Source organism: Heterodontus francisci, chromosome 37, assembly GCF_036365525.1.
Source record: "Heterodontus francisci isolate sHetFra1 chromosome 37, sHetFra1.hap1, whole genome shotgun sequence".
Taxonomy (NCBI): domain Eukaryota; kingdom Metazoa; phylum Chordata; class Chondrichthyes; order Heterodontiformes; family Heterodontidae; genus Heterodontus; species Heterodontus francisci.
The window spans coordinates 17,394,363-17,421,172 of record NC_090407.1 but is presented as its reverse complement, the minus strand read 5'-3'; the positions used below and the strand labels follow the sequence as shown (position 1 = coordinate 17,421,172).

The following is a 26,810-nucleotide window of genomic DNA, read 5'->3' as shown; positions in this document are numbered from 1 at the left end:
ACAATAGGTTTATCTTGGGTACCTCATAGCAAGAGAGTTGGAAGAATATTCTCAAGAGGATTCTCACCCCCTTGCCAATAAATTGTCAGTACACTGGCTCACGACTGGAAACTGCTCCATTAACAGCTTGTGTTTGTCCTTTCACAGTGCAAAGCATGCAGATAGTATTGATCTAGAGCTGGAGGTGGATCCATTGAATGTTGATCATTTCTCCTGCACACCCCTGGTAAGTAGTGTCACCTCCGTTTAGAAAGTAACTGGGAGAGCGTTTTATATGGACTCTCTGTGGCTGCTCCTGCATGAGGCTTTTTAATTGAAAAGGTTATGATTGAATTTGCACTGTTGCTAACCTACATTGGCTCCCGGCCTAGCAAACCTCAAATTTAAAATTCTCATCCTTGTATCAAATCCCTCCATGGACTCACTCATCCCTAACTCTGTAATCTTCCCCACCAGCCCTATAACCATCCGAGATCTCTGCACTCCTCCTCTTGTGAATCCCTAATTTCCTTTAACCTCACCCATTGGCGACTGTGCCTTCAGTCGTCTAGGCCCTAAACTCTGTATTTCCCTCCCTAAGCCTCTCTCTCTCTCTCTCTCTCCCCTCCTGTGACATTCTTAAAACCTACCTCTCTGATCAAGCTTTTGGTCACCTGCCTTAATATCTCCTGATGTGACTCAGTGTCAAATTTTGTATGATAACATTCCTGTGAGGTGCCTTGGGATGTTTTATTACGTTAAAGGCGCTATATAAATGCAAGTTGTTGTCATTCCGTTTATACCAGTGGCACCAGCTCCTGGAAGCACAGGATTTTTGTAACCTGCTGGCCACGAGCCAAGTGTAAAACTGCCAAGAGGCACGAGAAATGGATCTTCGCAGCTGCTGATTTTAGCACTTGGTGTGCAGCTGACTGCGCTTCAGGGAGCTGGTGGCACCAATACAAGTCACATATCGTGCAAAAGCAGCTAATGAGTCCACATTGTGTTGGGTTAGAGCTCATTAAAGAAAGGAAGGTCTTGCTTTTATATAAAGTGTTTCATGACCTCTGAGAAGGAATACATCAGCTTGTCAACACTGGAGAAAGTGCTGCTAGAAAGTGAGAGCCAGTTCTAATTTTTACTTTTAATTGTTCAGTCTGCCAGGAAGGATGTGAAATAATGTAAGAATTGGTCCTTTTTTAACCAGATGTGGGCTTGTGCATTGGGGCACACTGAAGCAGCTGTTGTTCTGTACAAATGGGACCACCGAGCTCTCTCTATCCCTGATTCACTGGGCCGTTTGCCCCTGGCAATAGCCCGCTCAAGGGGGCATGTGAAGCTGGCAGAGTATCTGGAAGAATTACAGAGGGAAGACGAATCACATTTCCCTTGCCTCCCCCAAACACCCGGGATGGTTTGCTCTCCCACTGCAAAGTCAGGGAGTGACGTCTGGATTGGACAGTGGAACAGTGGCAGTAACAGCAGTCAGGAGTCCCAGAAGAGTGTCAGCACATCTCCTTCCACAGGTGCACTTTATTCATTTCTACATGGTTTTAGCAATCACTACTTTGTGTGCTTGTGGTTCTGTGTCTTTTCTTTATTGTAGTGAATTTTGTACGTATCAAAGTCAGGATGTTGTGCCGAGGAATGGAACGATTCTATTTTAAGAACCCTGATCAAACACTCCCAGGTGTGATCAACACAGATCAGACACAAAGCATATCTTTATCTGTGAAACATGCCCAGGGCATGTATAGCATAAGTTAGATACAGAGTAAGCTTCCTCTCCACCGTCCCACCAAACGCACCCAGGGTCAAACTATCATGGGTTAGATACAGAGGAAAACTCCCTCTATTCTGCCTTAACAATATGTCTTAGTCTCTGAAGAGTGTTTTCTACCTACCAATGTGACATTTTTCCATTCGCAACATCAACCATCCTGTGATAATAAAACAGAAAATGCTGGAAATACTCAGCAGGTCAGGCAGCATTTGTGGAGAGAGGAGCAGAGTTAACCTTTCAGGTCTGTGACCTTTCATCAGAACTCAGTCCGGCCTCACTCCATCCTGTGGCCTCTCTAAATAATATTTCTAATTAGTGTTCAGTTATATACAGTTTTATGCCTGTTGTCCAATGTCCATTAGAAGTTGGACTGAATAGCAAATTCATTTCATATAGAATTTTTCCAACTAGCACAGAGAGAAGCATCTGTCTCTTCAGCCTGGGCTAGTTTGAAACCTTTGTTAATGAGGATGTGAGCTCTTCTGTTTTCTCGACAGTCTCTGGGCTACCACCTTCCTGCACCTGAGGGTGCAGACGGTTCGTTGCTTGGTTTCCGCCTGCCCAGTGATGAGGTTCCCTGCTTTCTCTATTCCCTTTGGAGGGGCACCAGATCTCTGTGTGGCTCACTCCCAGAACAATGAGATTAAGATCAGCGATTGAGCAAATCCCCAATCTGCCCATCATGGTCAAACAGTATAAAGATACCAGGGTCAGTCTCTGCTCTGTGGTACGTTAGCTGAATCTCAACACAGAGTAGCAGTTGTATGAACATCAGTTGACATCCCCCAGTGAGTATCCTGTCACCATTTAGTAGGCTCGTAGATGAGGAAAAGTCACCTGGGTGAAGGAATGGAGGGCAGTCAGAGCCTTTGATCCACATCCTAGCAAGCAATCAGGGTCCCAATCTGATGAAGCGCTGTAATGGAGGGATTTGAACTCATGGCTTCTGGGTTGCCGCACACTTAGGAGGCATATGTGAGGCAACCACCTTCACAAGCCAGAGCTAAAGCTGCTTTGGGTTAAGATCAGCCATGATCTTGAGGGACTGAATGGCCTGCTCCTGTTCTTACGTTCCCATGTGCCAAGTGTCCATTGTGGGTTATAATTGATATCCTTTGTCTTCATGGTATGGCTTTTTCCCCAATTCATAATTCCCTATTCCATATATGGTTCATATCCAATGGCCGAAAAGTGTAGCCATAGCAACAGTCACTGCTCTCATACTAATTAACTGGAATACACTTCATGAAAGGGTGGTGGAAGCAGATTCAATAATAACTTTCAAAAGGGAATTGGATAAATACATGAAGAGGAAATATTTCCGGTGTAAGTGGAAAAAGCAGGGAGCTGGAACTAACTGGATAGCTGTTTCATGAATGGCCTTTCTCTGTGCTGTATGATTCTGTGATTCTACAAAAAGCACTTCTGAGATGTCTCTAAGAGATCCAGTAAAGAGATAAATAAGCACAAGGCTTTCTTTCTTGTTTCAGATCTCCGACGGCCGAGGTCAGAATCCCTGCAGTGCCATGGAAATGACAGTCAGAGGGACCTCCCAGCTTCCAAGAAACACAAGCTAAATACCGAACACTTCCACTCCAGGCAAGACAAATCATCTCCTCCGCCACTAAATCTGGAGCAGAAGATCAACGCCAAACTGAGCTCCAGCCCGAAGCAAGCAGTCCCTGATGCAATTGATTCCGAAATGGAGAGGAAGAGTCCCAGGGAACTTTCCCAACATACCTCAGAATTCCCTTTGCCACTCACCACCGGATGTAGGAATGTCGGGAACCAGACCAGCCCAAAGTGGAGCCAGAAGGAGATTTACGTCAGTGTGGCAGCACAGACCACAACGGGGCAGCCTGCGGTGATAAGGAAGGTCTCGGGTCTCAGCGCAGGGTCCATTGCTCACAGGATACAGCAGAAGCAGGACATCAGTGTTCTAATGTTATCAGAGAGGGAGATGGTGGATGCAGAACTGCTATCATACAAGGAGAATGAGGAGTGTTTCCAACATATGGAGGATTTGCAGGTATCAGATGTGATGATGGGTACCTTCAACTGCAAAGGATAAGAAATGTTTATCCAATCTTTTCCCGAAGGTGCTGCCTCTTGCTATGGATGCCAGGAGCCCTCACATGAGGAATCATGCTTCGTGTGTGAACCCAAGCAGCAAGTGTCAGCAGAGTGGGCTCGAACCAGGAGGGCTCCCTGTTTCAAGCACTAGTCTGTGCTGAGTCAGCTGATTTCAGCTGTACCAGTGATTGTTGGAACACTACTCCTGGCCTTAGTGGCTGAGGCCAGAAAGGGAAATAAGAGCAGTCAGTCCTCCAGCTCCTGATCCCTACCGAACCACACCTGCAGGAAAGTATGTATGTGTGTGTGGATGACAGGATCAGACTTGCTGTGTGATGCCCCCATAGTGGACTGTGCTGTTGTCTAGGCCCACATGCGAAGAATGGCATTTGACCAACTGTGGGGTCATACCGCAGTGTGAGTCAGCGCTCTCAGGAGAAAATGGAGGGGTGGGGGTTACACACTGTTCTGTGACAATAATATTGGAAGGGTGGGGGTTACACACTGTTCTTTGACAATAACATTGGAGGGGTGGGGGTTACACACTTCTGTGACAATAATATTGGAGGGGTAGGGGTGACACACTGTTCTGTGACAATAACATTGGAGGGGTGGGGGTTACACACTGTTCTGTGACAATAACATTGAGCAGCAATATTTTTGATAACTAGGTTTTTAGAAGAGCATTCTGAAAATTCTTCAACAATTGAGCTGCTAATGCCATTGCCCTCTCCCTGTCTTTCTTTCAATGCCCTAAATTAACTCATGAGAACCATGATGTTGGGAGAACAAAGAAAATATTCTTAATTTTCTTTTACTTCCTCAGGCTAATATGATGTCCTTGGCTGAACAGATTATCGAAGCAACGCCAGACAGGATCAAGCGGGAAAATTTCATCCCTATGGAATTTCCATTGTCCGAGCGAGGGGACATTCCCAGTGTTAACACCACCTTGAGCTGGTTGGCCAGTTACCTGGCAGATGTGGACCATTTACCCAGCTTATCTCAGCTTCGGTCAGTAGCTCAGGGAACCTTCTATCATTGTTAATGAACCTGCAGGAAAGTCCAAAGTCCATATCTCAGGCCAGCAACAAAAATTGAAAGTAGGGGAGAGAAGAGAAGATGATTCAAGAGATAATAATTAGGTGATTGTCAAGCTCAAGTTTTCAATTGTAAGAGCAAGAGGAGACAGAAGGAGGTGAGGTGAGGTCAACAGGTTTGAGGTTGTGGGACAAAATAAGTTAGAGTTGGAGATGAAATGATGATGAGGATTGATTTCAACCCAGTGAACATGCGGGGAGAAGGAAAACCCAGTGGAATGCTGTACTTGGACATCAGGTGAAACATGCGAGAAAGGTTGAAAGCTGGGAATATGTAGCAACAGTCAGTTGCTAACTGCAGGGCTGTTCCTGTATTAAGTAGAGTTTACCCACTGGCAACACCTTCTGGGTACTCCCCAGTCTGTATTGGTCCTGGTTGAACAAGATTTATTTTTGTAGTTTTGGGCCTTTTCTGACATGCACAGTACATTGTGACCAATTGTATTGTTAAGAAGTTAGCAGTCTGAAGTTGGGGGTCCAACCATTCCCTAATCCCTGCTCATAATAAGCACTGGTGGTTTGACATCACTGCAGAAGTGATTTGCATTAGCACTTGGAGAAAACACTCAAGTATTAAAAGACTTGCATTTATATAGCGTCTATCACGCTGTCAGGTCTATCCGAGCATGCTTTACAATCAATGAAGTAACTTTGAAGTGTAGTCACTGTTGTAATATAGGACAGGGCAGCACTCTCTGTAGGGACAATGGTAAGGGCACTACAGTTGTCCTAAGTGTCACTAGGTTACAGAAGAGAAAAATCAGACAAAATTTCCGCCCTGATTCCTAACTACCCTGCGGCTTCTACATCTGTGGTCATTGGTTGAAGGCAGGATCCAGCTCAGTTGACTGTCCAGTATCAAGACCCACACTTCATATATGTATTAAAGAATTGAACATGTGTCCACCTCTCCATCATCAACATGGCTACTTCCACCTCCATGACATTGTGCGTCTCTGTCCTTACCTCAACCCATCTGTTGCTGAAACACTCACCCATTGTTTTATTACCTCCAGACTCATCTATTCCAGTACTCTCCTAGTCACCTCCTATCTTCCACCCTCCATAAACCTAAGCTCATCCAAAACTCTGCTGTCCATATCCTAACTCACACAAAAGTCCCAGTCACCTATCAGCCCTGTGCTGGCTGGTTCCCAGTCCAGAAAGCACCTTGAGTTTAATGTTCTCGTCCTTGTATTCAAATCCCTCTATGACCTCACCCTGCCCTATCTTTATAATCTCTTGCAGCCCAACAATCCTCCGAGATCTTTGTGCTCATCCAATTCTGGCCTCCCTGATTTCCTTCACCCCGCCATTGGGGACCGTGCCTTCAGCTGGCAAGGCCCTAAGCTCTGGAATTCTCTCCCTGAAGCTCTCGCTTCTCCACCTCACTCTCCTCCTTTAAGACACTTTTTAAAACCTTCCTATTTGACCACACTTTCATCTGCCCTAATATCTCTTTATGTGGCTTGGTGGCAAATTGTGTCTGATTACGCTCCTGTGAAGTGCCTTGGGATGTTTTCCTGTGTTAAAGGTGCTATATAAATGCAAGTTGTTGTTGATAAATTGGCTCCTTGCTGAAACTGTGCTGCTGCCACTTGCAATGAAAACTTGTCAATAGGAGATAGTTCCTTGTGCACCTTGCAATGTTGCTCATCACCTTTACCCTCCTTTTATGTTCTAGGTCTTTGTACAGCGAGCCCTTGACTCCTCCCTCTAACGCAAGCCAAAGCCCTGCCTCGTCACCAATCAGCGAGGTTAATTTTGAGAAACCCACTCTCCCCTCAGCAGCTGATTGGTCTGAGTTCCTGAGCGCATCGACCAGTGAGAAGATGGAGAACGAATTTGCCCAGCTGACCTTGTCAGACCACGAGCAGAGGGAGCTGTACGAGGCTGCCAAGTTGGTGCAAACCGCCTTCCGGAAATACAAGGTTAGAGGCGCTGTTCTCACATAGGATCAGCATGTGAGTTGCAGCATACAAAATCACCATGTATCTATGTGTCAACTTGTGTCAGCTGTGGCTCAGTGGATAGCATCCTTGCCACTGAATCAGCAGGTCCCGATTCAAGTTCCACTGCAGGCACTTGAGCACATAGTCCAGGCCGATACTCCCAGTGCCAGTAATGAGGGAACGCTGCACTGTCAGAGCTGCCATCTTTTGGATGATGCATTAAACCAAGGCCCTGTCTGCCCTCTCAGGTGGACATATAAGATACCATGGCACTATTTCTAAGAAGAGGAAGGTAGTTCCCTCTGGTATCCAGTGCCAATATTTATCCCTCAACCAACACCACTCACTAAACCACATTATCTAATTTTCATCATATTGCAATTTGTGGGACCTTGCTGTACACAGTTTACTGCTGCATTGTAACAGTAATAGAACTGGGTTTCAAAGGCCAGATTGCCCTATAGGACATTCCTGCAGGCCGGGCCTACAATTGGCATCAGCAGCTCTGGGGCTGGGGTGTGGAATATCAGCTCGATATGCTGCTTATACTCACTGTCTAGTGACCTGCACTGGAAAGTGCATGTGTGTTAACATTGGCTGAGGTACAGCAGTGGGTTAGTTTGCAATGCCTTCCATGTTTGAATAGAAGTCAAGACATGAAGAATGGAGACTAGGCAGGTATACTGGAGGGTGTCCTGTGCCTGTGGAAGCTCAACAAGAGGCAGTCCTTTCAGGAAAAAGAGGGAGAAAGATTGTCAATATAAATAACAGATATTAATATATAAAAATGGCAGAAGGGTCAGTAACCATAGAGCACAGATTTAAGGCAATTGGCAAAAGGTGACATGAGGAAACATTTATTTGCACAGTGAGTTATTGTGATCTGCAGTGCGCTGCCTGAAAGGGTGGTGGAAGCAGATTCAGTAGTAACTTACAAAAGAGAATTGGATAAATAGTTGAAGGGAATAGAATTACAGCACTTTGGGGATAAAGCAGGAGAGTGGGATTAATGGAATAGCTCTACCAAAGAGCTGGCACTGGCATGATGGCTGAATTCCTGTCTCCTGTGCTGTATCGGTCAATAATTCTGTGATTCTAAAAGATGTGGAAGGTCGTGGTTGTTAATATCTTGTTTTCCATTTTTTAGGGACGTCCTTTCAGGGAACAACAGGAAATGGCCGCTGCTGTCATTCAGCGTTGCTACAGAAAATATAAACAGGTAAAAATTAAAATGTGGCACTTCCCATGTTGGGACGGGGGCACCCACAGAGCAGCATGATCAGCCCACCCTTCTGAGCTGAGTTAGCTGATCTCAGGCCACTACACTGGGGCTCAATGCCACTGGGTTAATGGGAGAGAAAGTATCAGCCAGGGTTCCCCGTCTCCTCCCAATGTCCAGTAACCTCACCACGCCCCTCTCTTCACCTCAACTCCCCGAGGACAGTAGCGAGCTTGGTCACAATGCCCCTCATGGGGAATAGCCTGCCAACAATCACTGTCTCGGCTCGAATCTGACACATGGCCACTCAGGTGGGGTAGGTGGTGGGTCACTGATACCTGTGGAACCCCACGTTAGCAAGGAAGTAACACCTTCAGGAGTGGGAATTGTGGGTGGAGGATAATGGAGAGAAACCTTGGTGGGGTTGAGGGGGAAGAGGAAAACCTCCCAAAGTAAATCAGATTGACGTGCCGAGTGTTATGCTGGGAGATTCCATAGTCTCTGGGTTCCAGTGACACTGGTAGATCTGCCACTCAGCTTATGGACATTATCCTTTAGTTTAGAATCAAGGTACTGTTTGAAAATCGGTTGGACTTCAATTTGCTTTTATTTCAATGAAAAAAATAAGTTAGCAGTGAGGTCGTGAGAAAACCTTCGTGAAATGGCCAAAGCCAACACTGAAAGAAGACAAGGTGAATCAGGCAGGAAACAGTGGCTGGCTGACCTCAAACTTTGGAATACAGAGCATGTAGTGTCCGAGGGAGGGAAGTATGAAGGCGGGACAAGGAGTTCTACAGATTACAGGTCCTGGGAAAGGAGAAGTTAGTGTAACAGATGGTTCAGCAATTCTCAGTTTCAATTCAGTGCAGATAGAGAGAGCTGGAGAAGTGTGTGAGATTGATTTTGTGGCGTCTCGGGAACAAGAGTAAAATTCAGAAGAAAAATGAGCGTAGCAACATTGATAAAACTGAAAATAAGACGTTTGCAACACAGGGAGCTTGGTGGCTTGAAGAGATTTTAATTTTTCTTCGCAAGGGACTGAAAGGTGTGACATTGACACCATTCTATATCACACAAACAGTCTCCCCACTTTCTAACCCATCTGGTCCTCAGTAATTACTTGCACCGCGATGGGAGTTTACTGTCACACTTCACTGAACATGTCATATTGCATCTGTTCGGGTATCTGAGAGTTCACTTGCTCTGCACTGAGGAGTACGTCAATAAACCCAGCTCCAAACAAGCACCAACTCTAGACTGAGAACAAGCAGTGCCTCCTGTTCCCAGTGCAGTTGGAGACTTTTGGCACACATGCACACAGGAGATGAGGCCTGCGTCACACAAGGTGTGCAGGAACAAATTCCTGTCCCGATTCCATTGGAAGGAATTAAACAAGTCCCTTAGTGACGATTACTGGTTATTCTGAAACAAATATGAAAACAGAAAATGCTGCAAACACTCAGCAAGTCAGGCAGCATCTGTGGAGAAAGAAACAGTTAACATTTCAGCTCAATGTCCTTTCATCATGAACATAGCAGTTTCTCTCAATTAAAATAATTGGGAATTTCCAGCATTTTCCTGATCCAGAAAACTTTCCTTCTGTTTTCCATTCCTTCCTCTCTCCTCCACTGTCCCATTTACTCTTCTGAAGGTATTGACTCATTACAACTCCGATGTGGGTGTAAAACAGACTTCAACGGAAAGGACATTTGGACAGTGTGTAATGGGTGGCCAATCTGATAGTGCAAGTTTTACATCCCCCTGCTAAAAGTCCTGCCCATTGTTCCATGCACCCTGCAATAGTTCACACATGTGACTGTTGTTCAAACACGAGCCCAGTGAACGTTAGATGATGCTGTGGATTGGACTCTGCATGTTCACCTTCACAAACGTGGCTTGGAATCCACATTGATGGGATGAAGCTCTCTGACTGTAGGGTGAGATGGGTTGGACAGTCTCGATCCAGCTCACATGCATAAAACTGCCCTCAAATGGTGCAAAACTGCGGTAGGGCGATCTTCATGAGATTGGTGCTGAGGCACATTGTTGGGGCAAAAGTAGAGGGAGCTTTTACTCTGCATCTCACCTATGCTATGGGTAGCCTGGGAGTACTTGACAGGACAGTGTGGAGAGAGCTTTATTTTGCATCTAACCATCTATACCTCAGCTGCTGGTTGTATTCTCAAAAACTAACACCCAAATTGATTTTGACAAAAAATTCACAAAAACTGTAAAAAAAAAGCACTAAAGCTGGCCCAGTTCCAGTAGTTACACAAATAATCCAAACAGATGGCAAGAGAACCACAAGGGGAGCAGCCATTGGTAACTAAGTGGATTAGCTCCCAAAGACTGATACTTTTTCATGATGTTGTTCATCAGTACCTTATCTGAAGACGACTCAGTTTTCACAGCTGGCTGATACTCTGGTAAGAGCAGAGATCCTGCTCTCACCTCTGGTCTCCAACCTCCCTGTCTCTGCCACAACCTTCCTTGTCTCTCGCTATTTCATTGAGGCTACTTTAGTTAATGCTTCTCCACCTTCTTCCATACAGCATCCTACACACCCATACCCCTCTGTGTCCTCACTTTGTTGAATTCAAGACATACTGTACCATCTCCTACTCCTGAGGATATTTCCCAACATGTCAGAAGTGTCATTCTACCTTCCTCTGCCATTATTTTTATCTACAATTTCCAGGTTTTCAAAACTTCAAAAGCCTATCTTGATGCCATCTAATCCCTATTTCCTGAGTTGTTTGCGTATTCTCTCCTGCTCTGTTCAGCCCTGTCTGTGTCCTGCAGAACTTGGCCTTGGATGTTCATTCAGGTTTCTTAATAAAAAAAAAATTGACTTCCGCTGCCTACTTTTCACCTGAACTCATACCATTTGGTCAGATCCTTAGACGTGGGGCGGGGAGAGGGGGGGGTGTTGGGCGGGCGGTGATGTTGGGATGCGATTTTAACCTATCTCTTTGGGCGGAATCACACCCCACCCAATATAGACTTCAACAGACAGTAAAGTCGGGTGCAGTGTAAAACCAGCATTGCACCCGATGCAGTCAGTTAAAATTGCCCCCTAGTAGTTTCTTATGTTTCATTGAGTGGAAAACACCAGTATGTTGATAGTATAGTCTCAGTCTGCAACATGGACAACTCCCCACTGGAATGTAGGACATTTAACTTACTGAACTCCATGCAAGACTTTATTTGAAATTATTTTGTGTTTTTCTATTATTTTAAATACATTTCATGTGCCTTTACTAAGGTGGTTGATACAAGAGGTCAGGGACAGAGCTGGTGCAGAGCTCGCTGCTAGGAATCCTAGAGGACTTCCAGATGACATAATGCTAAAATGAAGGAGTCAGACCGGCCTCTTTAATGGTGTGTGTGGTGACCACCAGGGTCGGGCCAGGACAGGCCCACTCCCTGATAGTGACATTTGTAAATGCAGCACCTGGTGGGACTGAGCCGGAGCGGGTCAGCTTAACTTTCAGCAATACAGTAAAGTGGGTGATATTGGATCAGGCACCCGTTTGTGCATCACTCCTGACTGAAGGAAAACCAGTGGGGGAAGGCGTGTATAACAGATATCTACTTTCTGCCTTCGCTGCAAAGTTAAAGTTAAGCCCTGTACAGACCAAAAGCTCCCCGATTCAATCCATGGTCTGTGCTGAGTTAGTTTATCCCAGCTGGATTACTGGAATGGGTGTTACCATTGGTCTCAACTGCCTTGGGGCTAGAGAAGAGTCCAGTCTGCAAGATCCCCCACCACCCAGCTCCTAATCACTATCAACCAATAAATCCCGATCCGAAACTGGACATTTGTGGATGTCAGGGTGAGGGCTCAGCTGTTTTGTCCCCTTCCCTACAATTAGAATGTCCCTGCTGACACATAAAGAATGGCCCAGACGGTAGTCAGCTGCTGTGCAGCTGAATCTCAGCTAGGATCAGCGTCGGAGAAAATTTAGATAAAAGGAAATGCTCAAAAGCTGGAGGGTTGGTTAGGTCCAACCGCACAGAAACGCTTTTCCCAATCTGTTCGGGTTTGATAGGCAAGGGAAATTAAAGGTTATGGAACCAAGACAGATAAATGGAGTTAAGATACAGACAAGCCATGACCTAACTGAATGATGGGATAGGCTTGAGGGGCTGAATGGCCTCCTGCTATTGGTATCTGAAAAAGGGATGGTGGAGTGGGGAGGCAGCTTCAGAATACTGAAGGTCAATCATGTTTGCACATTAGAGTTAAAACTTGCCCTCCACAGATCCATGCCCCTCCTTAATCCTCACCGCCTCTCCAGCACCCCCATCCCACTTCTCTTCCTTTCAGACCCTCCTTAAAGCCCACCTCTTTGAGTTTTGGTCACCCTTTACTAATCACTCCTTCTTTGGCTAAGCATCCATTTCTGTCTAATGGCGCCTCTGTGAAGCTGATTTTCTATGTTAAAGGCACTGTAATGATGCAGGTTGCTGTTGTGTTGTGTCCCAGCACTGACTAAGGCAAGCTTCCCTCTTGGATTGAGGAGTCTTTCTTTTCTCTGGTACTAATGTTGTATGTATTCACTTTGCAAGCTTACATGGATAGCCTTGAAGGTAATGCAGTTACACAAATGGAAATTTGATCTCATTCGTTGTGCATTGCTGTGATATTCAGCTATTTTCACTAAGCGACCACGCATTATAAAGTAGTATTTGGGCACAGGTTTGTGTCACTTATTTTTTAATGTAGCTTTTGAGTTATGAACACTATATTGAGCTCTCTGAAGGCATCGGAATTTGAGTCGCTATGTGTTTTCTCCATGTGCCAAATAGAATCTTTCAAATCAAGTTATTTATTTGAATTATAATTAAAATCAGATGAAGTGATTTTATTTTGTGTGAGCCCCTCTCACTTTTCTTTAGAGGGTGCAGGGGAGATTTATTAGAATGATATCAGGGATGTGGGACTTCAGTTATGTGGAGAGACTGGAGAAAATGGGGTTGTTCTCCTTACAGCAGAGAAGGTTAAGGGGAGATTTAAACAAAGCATTCAAGATTACAGAATTACATAGATATAATCACATAGAATTTACAATACAGAAACAGCCCATTTGGCCCAACGCTCCATGCTGGTGTTTATGCTCCACATGAGCCTCTCCCTACCCGACTTCATATCACCCTATCAGCATAATAATTGCACTGCCACAGAGTAAATAAGCAGAAATTGCCTTTCCTGTCTCCCCTTTTGCCCTGCACTTGCAAACATGTCCTGTTGAGAGTGAGAAAGGATATCGGGATATGATGGAGACTCACTTTCAGGGCACTACTGAAAACTGCTATGAACTTGCCACTTTACAAACAAATGTCTTTGGGATGTGGGTGTCAGCATTTGTTGCCCATTTCCCATTACCCTGAGAAGGTAGTGGTGGGCCTTCTTCTCGAACTGATGTGGAGTTGGTACTACCATGATGGTATTGGGTAGGGAATTCCAGGATAGTAGCCTGGTCATGATGAAGCAGTGTTGACATACATCCAAGTCAGGAGGTGATGGTGTTCCCATGATGTTGCTTCTCTTGTCCTTCTCGACAGTAGGAGTCACGGGGCATATGACTGACATTGCTTGAAGTTGAGCAGTGATTCCTGTAGCTCTGAATTTCCTTCCCATTCCCCAACAACAGGGGAACTCCCTTGTTAGCTCTTCCCCAATGACAGCAGCGGTCCAAAGCTCTGAAGTAAAAAGGAGTGTGAGAGTAGAGCTGGCTCTCAGCACCCTGTGGCACTGTGTGTTAGTACTGCCAGTCCAGCCATCTTTTATATAGATTTGCAGCAAATCCTTTCCGTTCACTGAAGCCATCAGACACCATGGGGCAGTGTGTGTTTCATTTTCATTTTAAAGGGATATGTTGTTTTGTAAACAGGTGTGGTACAGAGTGAGAAGAAAAACCCCATGACATGCCTGCCATCACATCATCATAGAATGATACAACACTGGCGGAGGCCATTCGGCCCATCATGCCTGTGCCAGCTCTTTGAAAAAGCTGTCCAATTAATCCCACTCCTCTGTTCTATCTCCATAGATAGCCCTCCAAACATTTCCTTTTCAAATATTTTCCAATTCCCTTTCAAAAGTTACAACTTAATCTGCTTCCAGCATGCTTTCTGGCAGTGTCTTCCAGATCAAAACAACACAAGGTATAAAGGAACATTCTCCTTATCTCCCCTTTGGTTCTGCCAATTATTTTAAATCTGTGTTCTCTGGTTATCGACCCTCCTGCCAGTGGAAACAATTTCTCCTTATTTACGCAATCAAAACCCCTCAGAATTTGAAACATCTCCATTGAATGTCCCGTTAAACGTCTCTGCTCTAAGAAGAACAAGCCCAGCTTCTCTTGTCTCTCCACAGAACTGAAGTCCCTCATCCTATTCTAACACCATTCAAGTAAATCTCCTCTGCATCCAATTCCAAGGCCTTGACATCCTTCCTAAAGTGCGATGCCCAGAATTGGACACACTACTCCAGCTGAGGTCTAACCAGTAATCATGAATGGCTTGATGGCACATTTGTGTTGTGGAAGTGGCTTCTCAATGTGGTGGTGCTGCTGATGCTATTTAATCTTTTTACAATGCAAGAGTTCTGGCACAACTGCATATGCCTGCTGCCATCAGAGAAAATGCCAAACCAGTGTTCCGGGAGTCACCATGACATGAGTTTTGTGCCTCCATACTCTGGGCTCTGATATACCATAGTAATTTGCATATAGGGTAGGGTTGCCAACCCTCCAGGATTGTCCTCGAGTCACCTGGAATTAAAGGTTAATCCTCTGGACACTGCAGTGAGCAAAACCCAGGGAGAAAAATCATAAGAGGGCATTAAAAAATGGTGTGTTTTCTTTTCATTTCTTTCAACCACTTTTAGTTTCTTAGTTATAAAAGTACTGGAGATAAAGAAGCCCTTTTGACCAGGGGGGTGCAGTTGGCAGTGAGAAGTCAGATGATGAAACCTCCAGGTACAGATCCAGCCACCCTAATATAGGCTGCAGCTTGAGTTAGGATTTTGCCCAATAGACAATTTTTTAACAATTGTTTTCTGGTAGGTGAGTGGGTGTAGGGGAAGCATGCAACCTAAATGTGTTGGCCAGCTTCATATGTGCAGAAACACAGTAAATGAGGTATTAAAGAGTGATTGTCAATGATTGCTGATTCAGAGTTAGATTCTATTTATTTTGCTTGTGAGCCATTCTTTGTTTTCTCCTCCATCAAATTTTTTGACACCAAGGGATATGGGGACTGGGCATGAAAGTGGAATTGAGGTGGAAGATCAGCCATGACCTTATTGACTGGCAGAGCAGGCTTGAGGGGGTGGGGGCTGTATGCCCCACTCCTGCTCCTATTTCTTATGTTCTTACTGTTATCACTATTTTGGCATAGCCTTGTTAATAGCCAGTTACTTATTTGAGGTGAGAGTCCTGGAATACTGAGGTTGCAGTGGAGGGGTCAATTGAGGCAGCATTGGACTTTTTAATTGGGGACCCTCCACCCCCTCAAACATTCACCTTTCTTTCCAGGGCTTCCCCCTCCACTCCCTGCTTCCCTTTCTGACCAGGATCTTTTCTTTGTGTCTCTTCCAGTATGCACTTTACAAAAAGATGACGCTGGCCGCCATCCTGATCCAGAGCAAGTTCCGCAGTTACTACGAGCAGAAAAAGTTCCAGCAGAGTCGGCGGGCAGCTGTCCTCATCCAGCAGTATTACCGCAGCTACAAGGAGTATGGAAAAATGAGGCAGAAGCGAAGGACAGCCTCTATGGTTCAACAGAAAATCAGGTAAGATGTCACGTGTGGACAGAATTTTTGTCCCAGTTTCTTTGGGGCCTAGTACTGAGGTCTCAGCTTTTCACCTGGGATCGGTACTGAGGCCTCAGCTTGCAAGGTATGTAACTCCTATTCAAGAGTGTGTTACTCTTAGCCAAGGGTTTGTTACTCCAGTACAGAATCAGTGGAACTGCATTTACTGCTATCTGTGTTTTGGTGGTAATATAGATAAAAGCATTTTTCTGTTTGGTAAGAATTCCCTGGGCTGTGGCAAACAAGTAGAGTCTCATGACCATGGTGCTCCTTGGAGCTCGGACTGTTTTCCTAGTGCAGCCATTGACAGATGAACCCATGTTTGACAGCAGTGGCTGAACCCCACATTTGTCAGTCAATGGGTGATCCCCATGTTTACTAGTCAGCAGGTGAACCCCATGTCTGTCACAAGGCAACACTCCAATGTAAAATCACCCTTACACAAATGTTTCGCTACCCACTATTGTGCTGCATTTTTAGCACTAAAGAGAGCTGTCATTTGTTTTCCTTGGTTTTGTTTCAGGAGCAGTCTGCTGACCAAGAAACAGGATCAAGCTGCACGGAAGATTATGAGATTTTTGCGCCGTTGTCGTCACAGGTGAGATGTCCAAGGTCATTCAAAGTCTGACGACTTTCTAAAAAAAATTTCTCCATTTCAACTTATTTTGCCTCCTGAGTTGAATCTCCACCCATAGCAAAATAATCTTAAGATCAACTCATTGACATGAGAGAATAATAACAAGGAAGATCTGAACCTTCTTAAAAGAAAATCTCATAGTGAGGATAGTTTATAAACCTCTCCCGTGAACCCCTCATGTAGATCTCTGCTGTGAGAATGCTGGCCACAGTCACCCAGGTTTTTCAGAGAGCGATGTCACTGTCCTGTTGTGATACTGAGCCAGTATAGACACAGAAGTCTTAGATTCAACTTACTCAGTCTGTGCTGAATTAGCTGGTGCCAGCTGAGATGGTGATTAAATGTTATCAGAGTGGACTCTGTGCCCCTGAGTTAGGGAATGGACGGTCAGTCAGGGTTCTTGCTTGTGTTTACAATCCAGTGATCCCTGCAGGAAAGTGCATGACCAGATGAGAAAAGTGTGATACCTACCACAGTCAATAAGCATTCTGACACTTGTTATCTCGGCTGCCATATGAAAAGTGGCCATTTGGCTAAGGTACTATGTGAAACCACATATGAATGTGAATCAGTGCCTTTGGTTTGGAGGGTTAGGGTGGAGAGAAGTATTTGAGGATGAGATATTTTTTGTCCCAAATTTTTTGTCTGCAGTGAGAGGGCTTTAATAAGTTCCTGATCTCAGTTGTGACCTGTTTAGCGCATAGATCAAAGGCCTGGCACTTCCCACAGGAAGAGAGGTAAATCCATGGACATGACCTGCCAGGCTGCCCCTCCAGGCAGGAAAACACTGAAAACATCTTCCCTCACAAAATAGGATATTCTCACCTGGTTGCACACAGTTCCACACAGCATAAAAACGAACGCATATCAGACCTGAGGCACATAAACCAGTTTGTACAGGCCAGGACTCTCCCAATTTTTTCATTCCTTCTGCAAAAACCATGTTGCTGGATCAAGGACTGCCAGCTACTCTATCACTAGTGTGGTCTATGCTACCCTTGAATATTGGCCGCTCTGGTTTTCTGGATGTGGAGCTATATACACACACGGGAATGAGCTCTTGGGATACAAGCCTTGAAATTGAGGTGAGAGATATTAGTTCATCAACACAGTTGGATTAAATTTCTTTGTCCAGTATTTTAACAAAGCCATTCATTTGAATATGTTGCCTCCTTCATTAAAATAGTGGATAAAGAAACTTTCATATCCATCCATGTTCTAACAGTTACGCTGTGTAATTTGAAGGCACACACTTCATGGCAAGGGAATTGTTACCTTTAACTTGGTAGCACTCTTGCCTTGAAGTCAGATGGGTTCATGCCCCACTCCAGAGACTTGAGCACAAAATTCAGACTGATAGTGCCAGTGCAGTACTGCCAGGGTGCAGCATTGTTGGCAATGCCCCCTTTCAGATAAGATGTTAAACCAAGGCCCCTGTCTGCCTTCTCAGGTTGAGATAAAAGATCCCACAGTTCTTCTTTGGATTCCTTGTCTCGAGAGACAATGGGCAAGTGCCTGGAGGTGGTCAGTTGTTTTTGAAGCAGCGTCTGGAGTGGCTCTAAAGGCCAATTCTAGAGTGACAGACTCTTCCACAGGTGCTGCAGATAAAATTGGTTGTCGGGGCTGTTACACAGTTGGCTCTCCCCTTGCGCTTCTGTCTTTTTTTCCTGCCAACAGCTAAGTCTCTTCGACTCGCCACTCTTTAGCCCCGCCTTTATGACTGTCCGCCAGCTCTGGCGATCACTGGCAACTGACTCCCACATCTTGTGATCAATGTCACAGGACTTCATGTCGTGTTTGCAGACATCTTTAAAGCGGAGACATGGACGGCCGGTGGGTCTGATACCAGTGGCGAGCTCGCTGTACAATGCATCCTTGGGGACCCTACCATCTTCCATGCGGCTCACATGGCCAAGCCGGGTGTATGTGCTGGGGATGTTGGCCACCTCGAGGACTTCTGCATTGGAGATACGGTTTTGCCACCTGATGCCAAGGATTCTCCGGAGGCAGTGAAGATGGAATGAATTGAGACTTCGCTCTTGGCTGACATATGTTGTCCAGGCCTCGCTGCTGTAGAGCAAGATACTGAGTACACAGGCTTGATACACTCAGACTTTTGTGTTCCGTGTCAGTGTGCCATTTTCCCACACTCTCTTGGCCAGTCTGGACATAGCAGCGGACGCCTTTCCCATGCACTTGTTGATTTCTGCATCGAGAGACAGGTTACTGGTGATAGTTGAGCCTAGGTAGGTGAACTCTTGAACCACTTCCAGAGCGTGGTCACCAATATTGATGGATGGAGCATTTCGGACGTCCAGTCCCATGATGTTCGTTTTCTTGAGGCTGATGGTTAGGCCAAATTCGCTGCAGGCAACCGCAATCCTGTCGATGAGTCTCTGCAGACACTCTTCAGTGTGAGATGTTAAAGCAGCATCGTCAGCAAAGAGAAGTTCCCTGATGAGGACCTTCCGTACTTTGGTCTTCACTCTTAGACAGGCAAGGTTGAACAACCTGCCACCTGATCTTGTGTGGAGGAAAATTCCCTCTTCTGAAGACTTGAACGCATGTGAGAGCAGCAGGGAGAAGAAGATCCCAAACAGTGTAGGTGCAAGAACACAGCCCTGTTTCACGCTACTCAGAATAGGAAAGGGGTCCAATGAGGCGCTGCTATGCTGAATTGTGCCTTTCATATTGTCATGGAATGAGGTGATGATACTTAGTAGCTTTGGTGGACATCCGATCTTTGCTAGTAGTCTGAAGAGACCACGTCTGTTGACGAGGTCAAAGGCTTTGGTGAGATCTATGAAAGCAATGTAGAGGGGCATCTATTGTTCGCGGCATTTCTCCTGTAGCTGGCGAAGGGAGAACCAGCATGTCAATGGTGGATCTGTCTGCTCAAAAGCCACACTGTGCCTCAGGGTAGATACGCTCAGCCAGCTTCTGGAGCCTGTTTAAAGCGACTCGAGCAAAGACTTTCCCCACTATGCTGAGCAGGGAGATTCCATGACAGTTGTTGCAGTCCCCGTGGTCACCCTTGTTCTTATAGAGGGTGATGATATTGGCATCGCGCATGTCCTGTGGTACTGCTCCCTCATCCCAGCACAGGCAAAGCAGTTCATGGAGTGCTGAGAGTATAGCAGGCTTGGCACTCTTGATTATTTCAGGGGTAATGCCGTCCTTCCCAGGGGCTTTTCCACTGGCTAGAGAATCAATGGCATCACTGAGTTCCAATTTTGTTGGCTGTTCATCCAGCTCATCCATGACTGGCAGAGACTGGGCTGCATTGAGGGTGCTATTCAAAGAAGAGTGGGGAGTTCTCCCTGGTGTTCTGCCAAATATTTATCCCACAGCTAGCACCATCAAAACAGATTATCACATTGCTGTTTTTGGGAGCTTGATGTGTGTAAATTGGCTACTACATTTCCTACATTACAACAGTAACTACAAGTCAAAAGTACTTGATTGGCTGTTAAGCACTTTGGGATGTCCTGAGGTCATGAAAGGTGTTATATCAATGCTGCTTTCTTTTCACATTTGGTGTTTAGCATACCGGTGTGGGAATTGACAGTGAGACACGAGTGAGCTGTGCATTACCAAATTGGCATGTAGCGTAGCTCAGCTCTATCTGTTTCCTCACAACAGATGTTCCATTGAGATTCAGATTTGAACATTAAAGAATATTGGAGCATTCTGTCGGGGGGTGGGGGGGGGGGGGGGGGGGGCGTGGGGCGTGGGCAGGGGGGGTGAAACACACAAGAGTTAGAAGAATCAATGGGGTCCATTTTGCGAGATCCCTGGATAGTGGGAGGGGCTTCACCTCTGAAATATCGGCAAACCCCAGGCAATGCATGTGCAATATTCCTTGATGACTGCAGGTGAGGCTCTGACCCAACCAGGCCTGGCAAAATTCACCCTAATGTGTCTTTGTTTAAAGTGTGAGTAAGGGGTATGAGAGAGTTCTGAACACCGAATATGAAGGAAGATGATGTGTTAATAACCATGCAACTCAAACACAGCTTTGCAGTGCCCACTCTGCTCTTCAATAAAACCCTCTCTAGTGTTGCAAACTGGGTGGTATTTTCATTTAAACACTTTTTGTTGAACAAGTAACAAATAGCAACAGAAATGGGTAGAAGTTAAGATTTCATCACGTGGAGAATTCAAGCTGATAAACTGTGTTTCAGCATAGAATGCAATTCCTCTACCAAGAAGTGTTCAAATATTAATTTTTCAGGAGTTTCATTTTGTTTTGTGGTGAACTGGTTTCTATCAGTGTGAAATTCTTCTGTGAACTATCTTCCATTAATCACTGTATTTCATGACAATTGCCCTGCCCAAAAATGAAGAACCCCAGATGTCATAAATTTTGATACTGCAAGGTAACTACCTACTGACAAGTGGCAAGATTGGATTTGGTTTGAGCAGCTGCTAGACTAGGGTTATCCTTGCTGATTTCAGGTTGAAAGACTCTTCTGGGGCCTATAAGTTGTATATGACTCTCCAGACCTCATCCATGTCAGATGTTCCTCTCTTTCTCCCCCTCCCTTCCTCCAACTCTGGTTGGATATATTCCTGGAGATTTAATTACATGACTTCCTGCCTCTCACTGCTCTGCCCCATGCTTCTGTCACCCAGCACACCCATCCTTATAGCACACCCTCTAACAGTGGTCTGTTGGAAAACGAACAGACTCTTCATGACTCACGTGGACGGCTTTTGACTGTCAAACAGCTTTTTCTTCTCCAACTGCTACATTTTTAATAACTGAAAACTTTTCAAAGAAACCTTTTTAAAAAACACAACATTTTTAATGCCCACTATGATTTTTCTCCCGGTTTTGCTCGCAGTAGTTTCCTCGAGATTTAGTTTAGTTTAGAGATACAGCACTGAAACAGGCCCTTCGGCCCACCGAGTCTGTGCCGACCATCAACCACCCTACACCCTACACTAATTCCATATTCCTACCACATCCCCACCTGTCCCTGTATTTCCCTACCACCTACCTATACTAGGGGCAATTTATAATGGCCAATTTACCTATCAACCTGCAAGTCTTTGGCATGTGGGAGGAAACCTGAGCACCTGGAGGAAACCCACGCAGACACAGGGAGAACTTGCAAACTCCGCACAGGCAGTACCCGGAATTGAACCCGGGTCGCTGGAGCTGTGAGGCTGCGGTGCTAACCACTGCGCCACTGTGCCGCCCTGAAACACCAACTACCTTAAAAAAAAAACATACTTCTCCCATTTAAAGACAAACCGCTCAGACTGTGTTCTCTTCCTCCAACTCTCTACAAAAGAGAGAAAGAACACTCATCAATAACAGAGAACAGCTGCTAAAAGCAATGCTCAATGTCTGCTTCCTGCTCAGAAGAGAACACTATAAATCCTCCTTGTGGTTTGTGAGACCAAACACTTCAGAAACACATTTCTCTTGGAAAAAACTATAGAAATGATCCCTAAAAGTATAGTCTTATTAATTTCCTGGAGTGTTGGTGACCGTATGGCAGCCTGGTCAGCTCAGCCTAACTGGGTAGGCCAGTGCTGTCAGTTTTCCCCTTATTGGCCTGTTTGGATGTTGAGGAGAACCCAGGGGCCAAGTAAATAAAGCTAGGGGGGCTCCCAACTTCAAAACAGCTGCATACCAATTGGTTTAGTTCTGTTCCTCAGCATAGGATTCTGCCCCATTCATATCCCAAAGCACCAGGGGCTGTAAGTAGCGTTTGTTTGATAAAAAAAAGTAACATAAGAGAGCCAGGGAATAAAAGTCCCACAGGACAAAGAGAAAGAAAAGTGAGAGAGACTGAAACAGAAACAAGAAAAGAGATTGGGATAAGAACAGATTTAAAATAATTGGCAAAAAGTCCAGAGGGGAAGGTGAGTTTTTTTTTATGCAGTGAGTTATAATGATCTGGAATGTACTGCATGAAGGTTAGTGGAAGCAGATTCAGTGATAACTTCCAAAAGGGAATTGAAAAGGAAAAATTTGTAGGGCTATGAGGAAGGAGCAGGGGAGCGGGATAATTGGATAGCTCTTTCATAGAGCAGGCACAAGGAGATGAATGGCCTCCTTCTGTGCTGACTAAGTAGAGAGAAAGAAGACATGAGGCTAGAAATGACTGTTGAGCAATATTACCAGGAGTATGCTCAATGGGGTAGAAATTGGTCTTGTGCAGAATCTAATAGGCCAGCCTGTATATTCTATGGAATGGAATTGTTGGGGCAGAATAGTTTTCCTTTGTAAAAAAAGAAAATGCATAAACGGTCAAAATCTAAAGTAAAAACAGGAACCCCTGGAATTGCACAACAGGGCAGTAAGCTCCTGAAAGAGAAAGATGGGTTAATATTTCAGCAGCACTCTTAAGAGACTTGAGAGCAACAAATCTATGTAACTTGATCATTCTTTACAACATTACAAAGTGACAGTTGATGCTGAGAAACCTTGGCCTTATTCCAAACAACCAATTGGTGCACACACAATCCTTGTCACAGCATTAAGTTGATGATGCTGAATCTGAGCAGCTTGCTTTTCATGAAAATCATAGAATGTTACAGCATGGAAGGAGACCATTCAGCTCATCGGGCCTTTGCACGATTCCTGGGTCCAGCATTGTTTTGGTTCTACAGGCAGACAAGGGATGCCAGACCTGGTTTGGTGTGATTGTTACTGATCCTCAGGAGGGGTGAGGTTGGTCATTTTAACACTCATTGCTGCATTGCTTGATTTTCTATGTTAATAGTGTGTATGTTAAAGGGGCGTCTAAACTGTAGTTGTCAACTCTTTTATATTACTCACTCTTCTCTCTATTTAATTCTGTGAACATGTTCTTGCTGTTTCTTATTACTCTGGTCACAACACTCTGTGCTTACATACTGTAGGCCACTTGGGTTGCCATGCTGTCTTGTCCATTTAGGACACTGTGTGGCCTTCAGTATTAGAAGACATGAGAGGTGATTAAAAACGTATTTGGGTCCAATTATTGGCCTCAGTTGTCCTTCTGTGTTTAAGTTGAGGTTTGAGAGAGAGGACAGACCGTTGCTTTGAGTTTAAACAGAACTGTGCTTGTGTGTCATCAGATCACTGGCTAATTCTGTCAGTCAGGGAAGTTGGCCTTGAAAACTCTCATGACAGGATGACAGCTCACCTGTTATCTTACCCCAGTAGAGTGAGTTTCTAAGCATGTTCACTCTAACCCAATGACCAGTTTGTTTATGAAAAGCATCATTGGCCCTGGTGCAGTGCCATGGCAGGGGAAGAAGGAATGTCCCTATTGTCTTGCAGACACGCATCTTCTGCCAAACCTGTCCACAAGACAGGACAACGTTGGTGTTGATGGCCATGGAGGAGTTCTCTTCTCCCAACTCACCCATTCTCCTAGTTGGAGGAGGTGAAGGGGCTTTGAAGATGAATGGCAAAAAAAGGAGGAGGGAGGGAGGGAGAGAGAAATTACAGCAACTTGCATCGAAATTTGAAGTGTTGAAACCTGCCTTTGGTCTGATAATTGATGGTACGTTTGGTTTGCTAATAGCTGTTTGGTATTGTTTTGCTGTCTAAAGCCCCCTGGTGGACCGTAGACTGTACAAAAGGGTGAGTGTAGCCCCTGCTGGCCAGCTTCTCTCTATCTCTGCTTGGTGCCTGCTTGCATGAGGCTGCAGCCTAACCTGCCAATTTTCACGTTTGTTGCCTATAACTAATCTAACACTTCACACGATACTAACAAATCTGCTTCTTAAAGATACATTTTTTTTTTACTCTATATATATATATATATATTTAATATATATATGAAGAATGATTTCACCAATTGTTTTTGTGCATGATCCAGAATGACATCTGTGATGAATTGTGGGATACTGGATGGTATGAACTGCATCCAGGAGTTACCCAATAAAAATGTTTAACTTGAAACCCAGTCGGCTCATGGGATTTGACACCAAGGTTTTTAGGAATTGAAAAGTAAAGCAAAGCCAGATGGTGTTAGATTTAGAGTGAAAATCTACACTTCCTCGCTCAAATGGTATTACCTCTGACACTCTTGGCGTTATCACAAAGGATGAGTGGAGCCCAGACTAGACCACGATAGGGGTCCCAACGTGGTCTTGGATGATTTGGAGGACGATACTGTACATTGAAGCCACAAAGCATGTTTCTACTATACATAAGAGTATGATCTTTTGATCATTAGTCTTTGGATGGTTGAGGTCCAATACTTCAGGGTCACTGTTGGTCCAAAATTTGGGGGTTGGAGAACCAAGACAGTGTGAACACCAGACCAGATTTTGACCTTGAACCATCTGAAGCTAAACTATGGCTGTGACCCCTACCACATTGCACTCTGTCTTTGCTTCAGTTCAGAATACTGTTCCACTCCTCCCCACCTCCATGCCCTGGTTATCGTGCCAGTGGTGGAGAGCAATGTTAAGTTGCCACACATTGGCAAAGGAGATGTTGCCAATCTGATGCAGTAGCATTTTAATGAGAGTTCCCACACCAAGAGGGTGACAGGACAGCACTGCCTGTGAATTGAATAGTTCATTCTTGAATGAAACAGTGTACCAGCTGCAGTTGATATGCCTTTTATTTCACAAGGATGTCCAGCAGGGATTATTCAGGTCTCTTTCACAGTCCCAGCAAATACAGCTTACACTGCCTGACCGTTCTTCATATTCCATTCCCTTTCTTTCTCATAATAAAGGCAAGCCAGTAAATGTTTTCAAAACTTTTGTAAAACATTGTTTTATAGAATGGGAGAGCTCGGGAGTGGAACACCATTTCAGGGACCCAGTGTCAGCAGCAAGCACTCCCAGGTCTGGTATACAGCATGAAGTAGATGTAAAACTAGGTTTGCGCTGCTCTGCCCAGTATTGTGGCTTTGTCCCAATCTTAAAGTGCCCCCTATAACACTGGCACAGCATTATTCCATTTCCCACACCAACCATCCAGGGGCCTCAGAGTGAGAATGCCAATGAGCACCAAAGTACAGCTCTGTATGTTAGGAAGTGGATTGAAAATGCCTCAGCTTATTTCACATAAAACCCTTACAATCAGCCAATAGAAGAGACTTGCATCCTCATTTACAGTCTGGCCTGATCCTGACAGAGCGCTCAACCATTGATTTACCCCACCCCCGCACCGCCACTCCCACCATGTTCATTGATCATCGGAAATGTTTTCATCCTTTCCAGACTGACACTAATGCTCGCAGAGGTCTGGCTGCCCCCACACCCAAGACTCAAGAGCCTATTGCTCACATGCGATCATATGCATCAGTGGGCTATTTGACAGTGGGGGCATCATGGCCCTCCTCATCACCTTTAGCTGACGGAAGTGTCCACCTGGTATGGGGTAGAGACAATTTTATCAAGTGGAATTCAGTTTTTTTTTGTTCTTGCTATTAATGACCTGGGAAAATAAATTTAATAAAAAACAACTTTTTCTTTCTCTGCTGTCACAATCCATTGAAGATCCTGACTGCAATAAAGAAATGTTTATTAAAAGTGATACTTACTCTGCGTTCCTACCTGTAATAATAAAAGATAAACTTGGCTGTTTCTGATATTTAACTTTTAAATCCAGAAATGCCCGGCTGGCATCTCTTGTTGCTGCCGATGTTTCCGGATTTGATTGGCAGAGAATGTCAGTGCTGAAAAGGTGGTGATGTGGAAGAGCTGGCCGTCAGTCTGACAATGCTCCTCATAACTTCAGCACTGAACCAAGAATCACACTTCATTCGAAAACAGAAGCCAGTTGTGCTGGCAACACAATCAGACCCCAAGCGAGTGTCTCAGTGGGCAAAAGCCTGTGCTGGAGAAATAGTGGGTTAATGTGGATGGTATCTTTTTACGGTGGTGGCTTTTTTTTTTTGAAATTCCCGAGAGCTTGGTGTACTATCCCATGAGCCAGCCTGCAGAGGCATCCCTGCCAGCACACTTAGCACCCTGTGAGGTTTAATAGACCTAGCAGATCAGTAACTATGAATTACCCTGTTTGGAATGACTGCATGCATGCAAATGGCTGATGTCACAGGCTAAAATTAAAATGATGGATAGTATTTAAAGCTGCAGTATATTATAGAAAAGTATCAGTCTTTGCCTAGAGAAATTGCAAAATTATGAATGCTTTCCCTCCACCCGCCGTCTGCTCCTTGTCAAATTCAGACACTGACTCTCGCTGGGATACAGTTCCCTGATACCTCAACCCTCCAGCAGCAGCTCTAGTGGTTGGTCTTGATCTGTGAGTCTTAG

The 26,810-nt window shown here is 45.0% G+C and overlaps 1 protein-coding gene and 1 non-coding gene across 9 annotated transcripts in view; one reads left to right on the top strand and one right to left on the bottom strand.

The window, feature by feature from the left end:
* The window catches only part of LOC137352094 (calmodulin-binding transcription activator 1-like), a 1,221,793-nt gene that overhangs the window by 1,161,277 nt on the left and 33,706 nt on the right, over positions 1 to 26,810 (top strand). For 5 of the 8 annotated variants that reach the window (XM_068017185.1, XM_068017182.1, XM_068017180.1 and 2 more), the window contains 9 exons: positions 148 to 226; positions 1,187 to 1,505; positions 3,253 to 3,791; positions 4,662 to 4,849; positions 6,620 to 6,866; positions 8,035 to 8,106; positions 15,714 to 15,907; positions 16,452 to 16,526; positions 24,123 to 24,153. In XM_068017185.1, the coding sequence (XP_067873286.1) occupies positions 148 to 226; positions 1,187 to 1,505; positions 3,253 to 3,791; positions 4,662 to 4,849; positions 6,620 to 6,866; positions 8,035 to 8,106; positions 15,714 to 15,907; positions 16,452 to 16,526; positions 24,123 to 24,153 (1,744 nt within the window). Of the gene's footprint in view, positions 1 to 147; positions 227 to 1,186; positions 1,506 to 3,252; positions 3,792 to 4,661; positions 4,850 to 6,619; positions 6,867 to 8,034; positions 8,107 to 15,713; positions 15,908 to 16,451; positions 16,527 to 24,094; positions 24,154 to 26,810 lie in introns of all 8 variants that reach the window. The other 3 variants (XM_068017183.1, XM_068017181.1, XM_068017184.1) reach the window with 2 other exon arrangements.
* LOC137352285 (small nucleolar RNA U3) lies at positions 21,824 to 22,040 on the bottom strand. The gene has a single exon (XR_010969666.1). It is a non-coding gene; the product is annotated as a small nucleolar RNA U3 (small nucleolar RNA).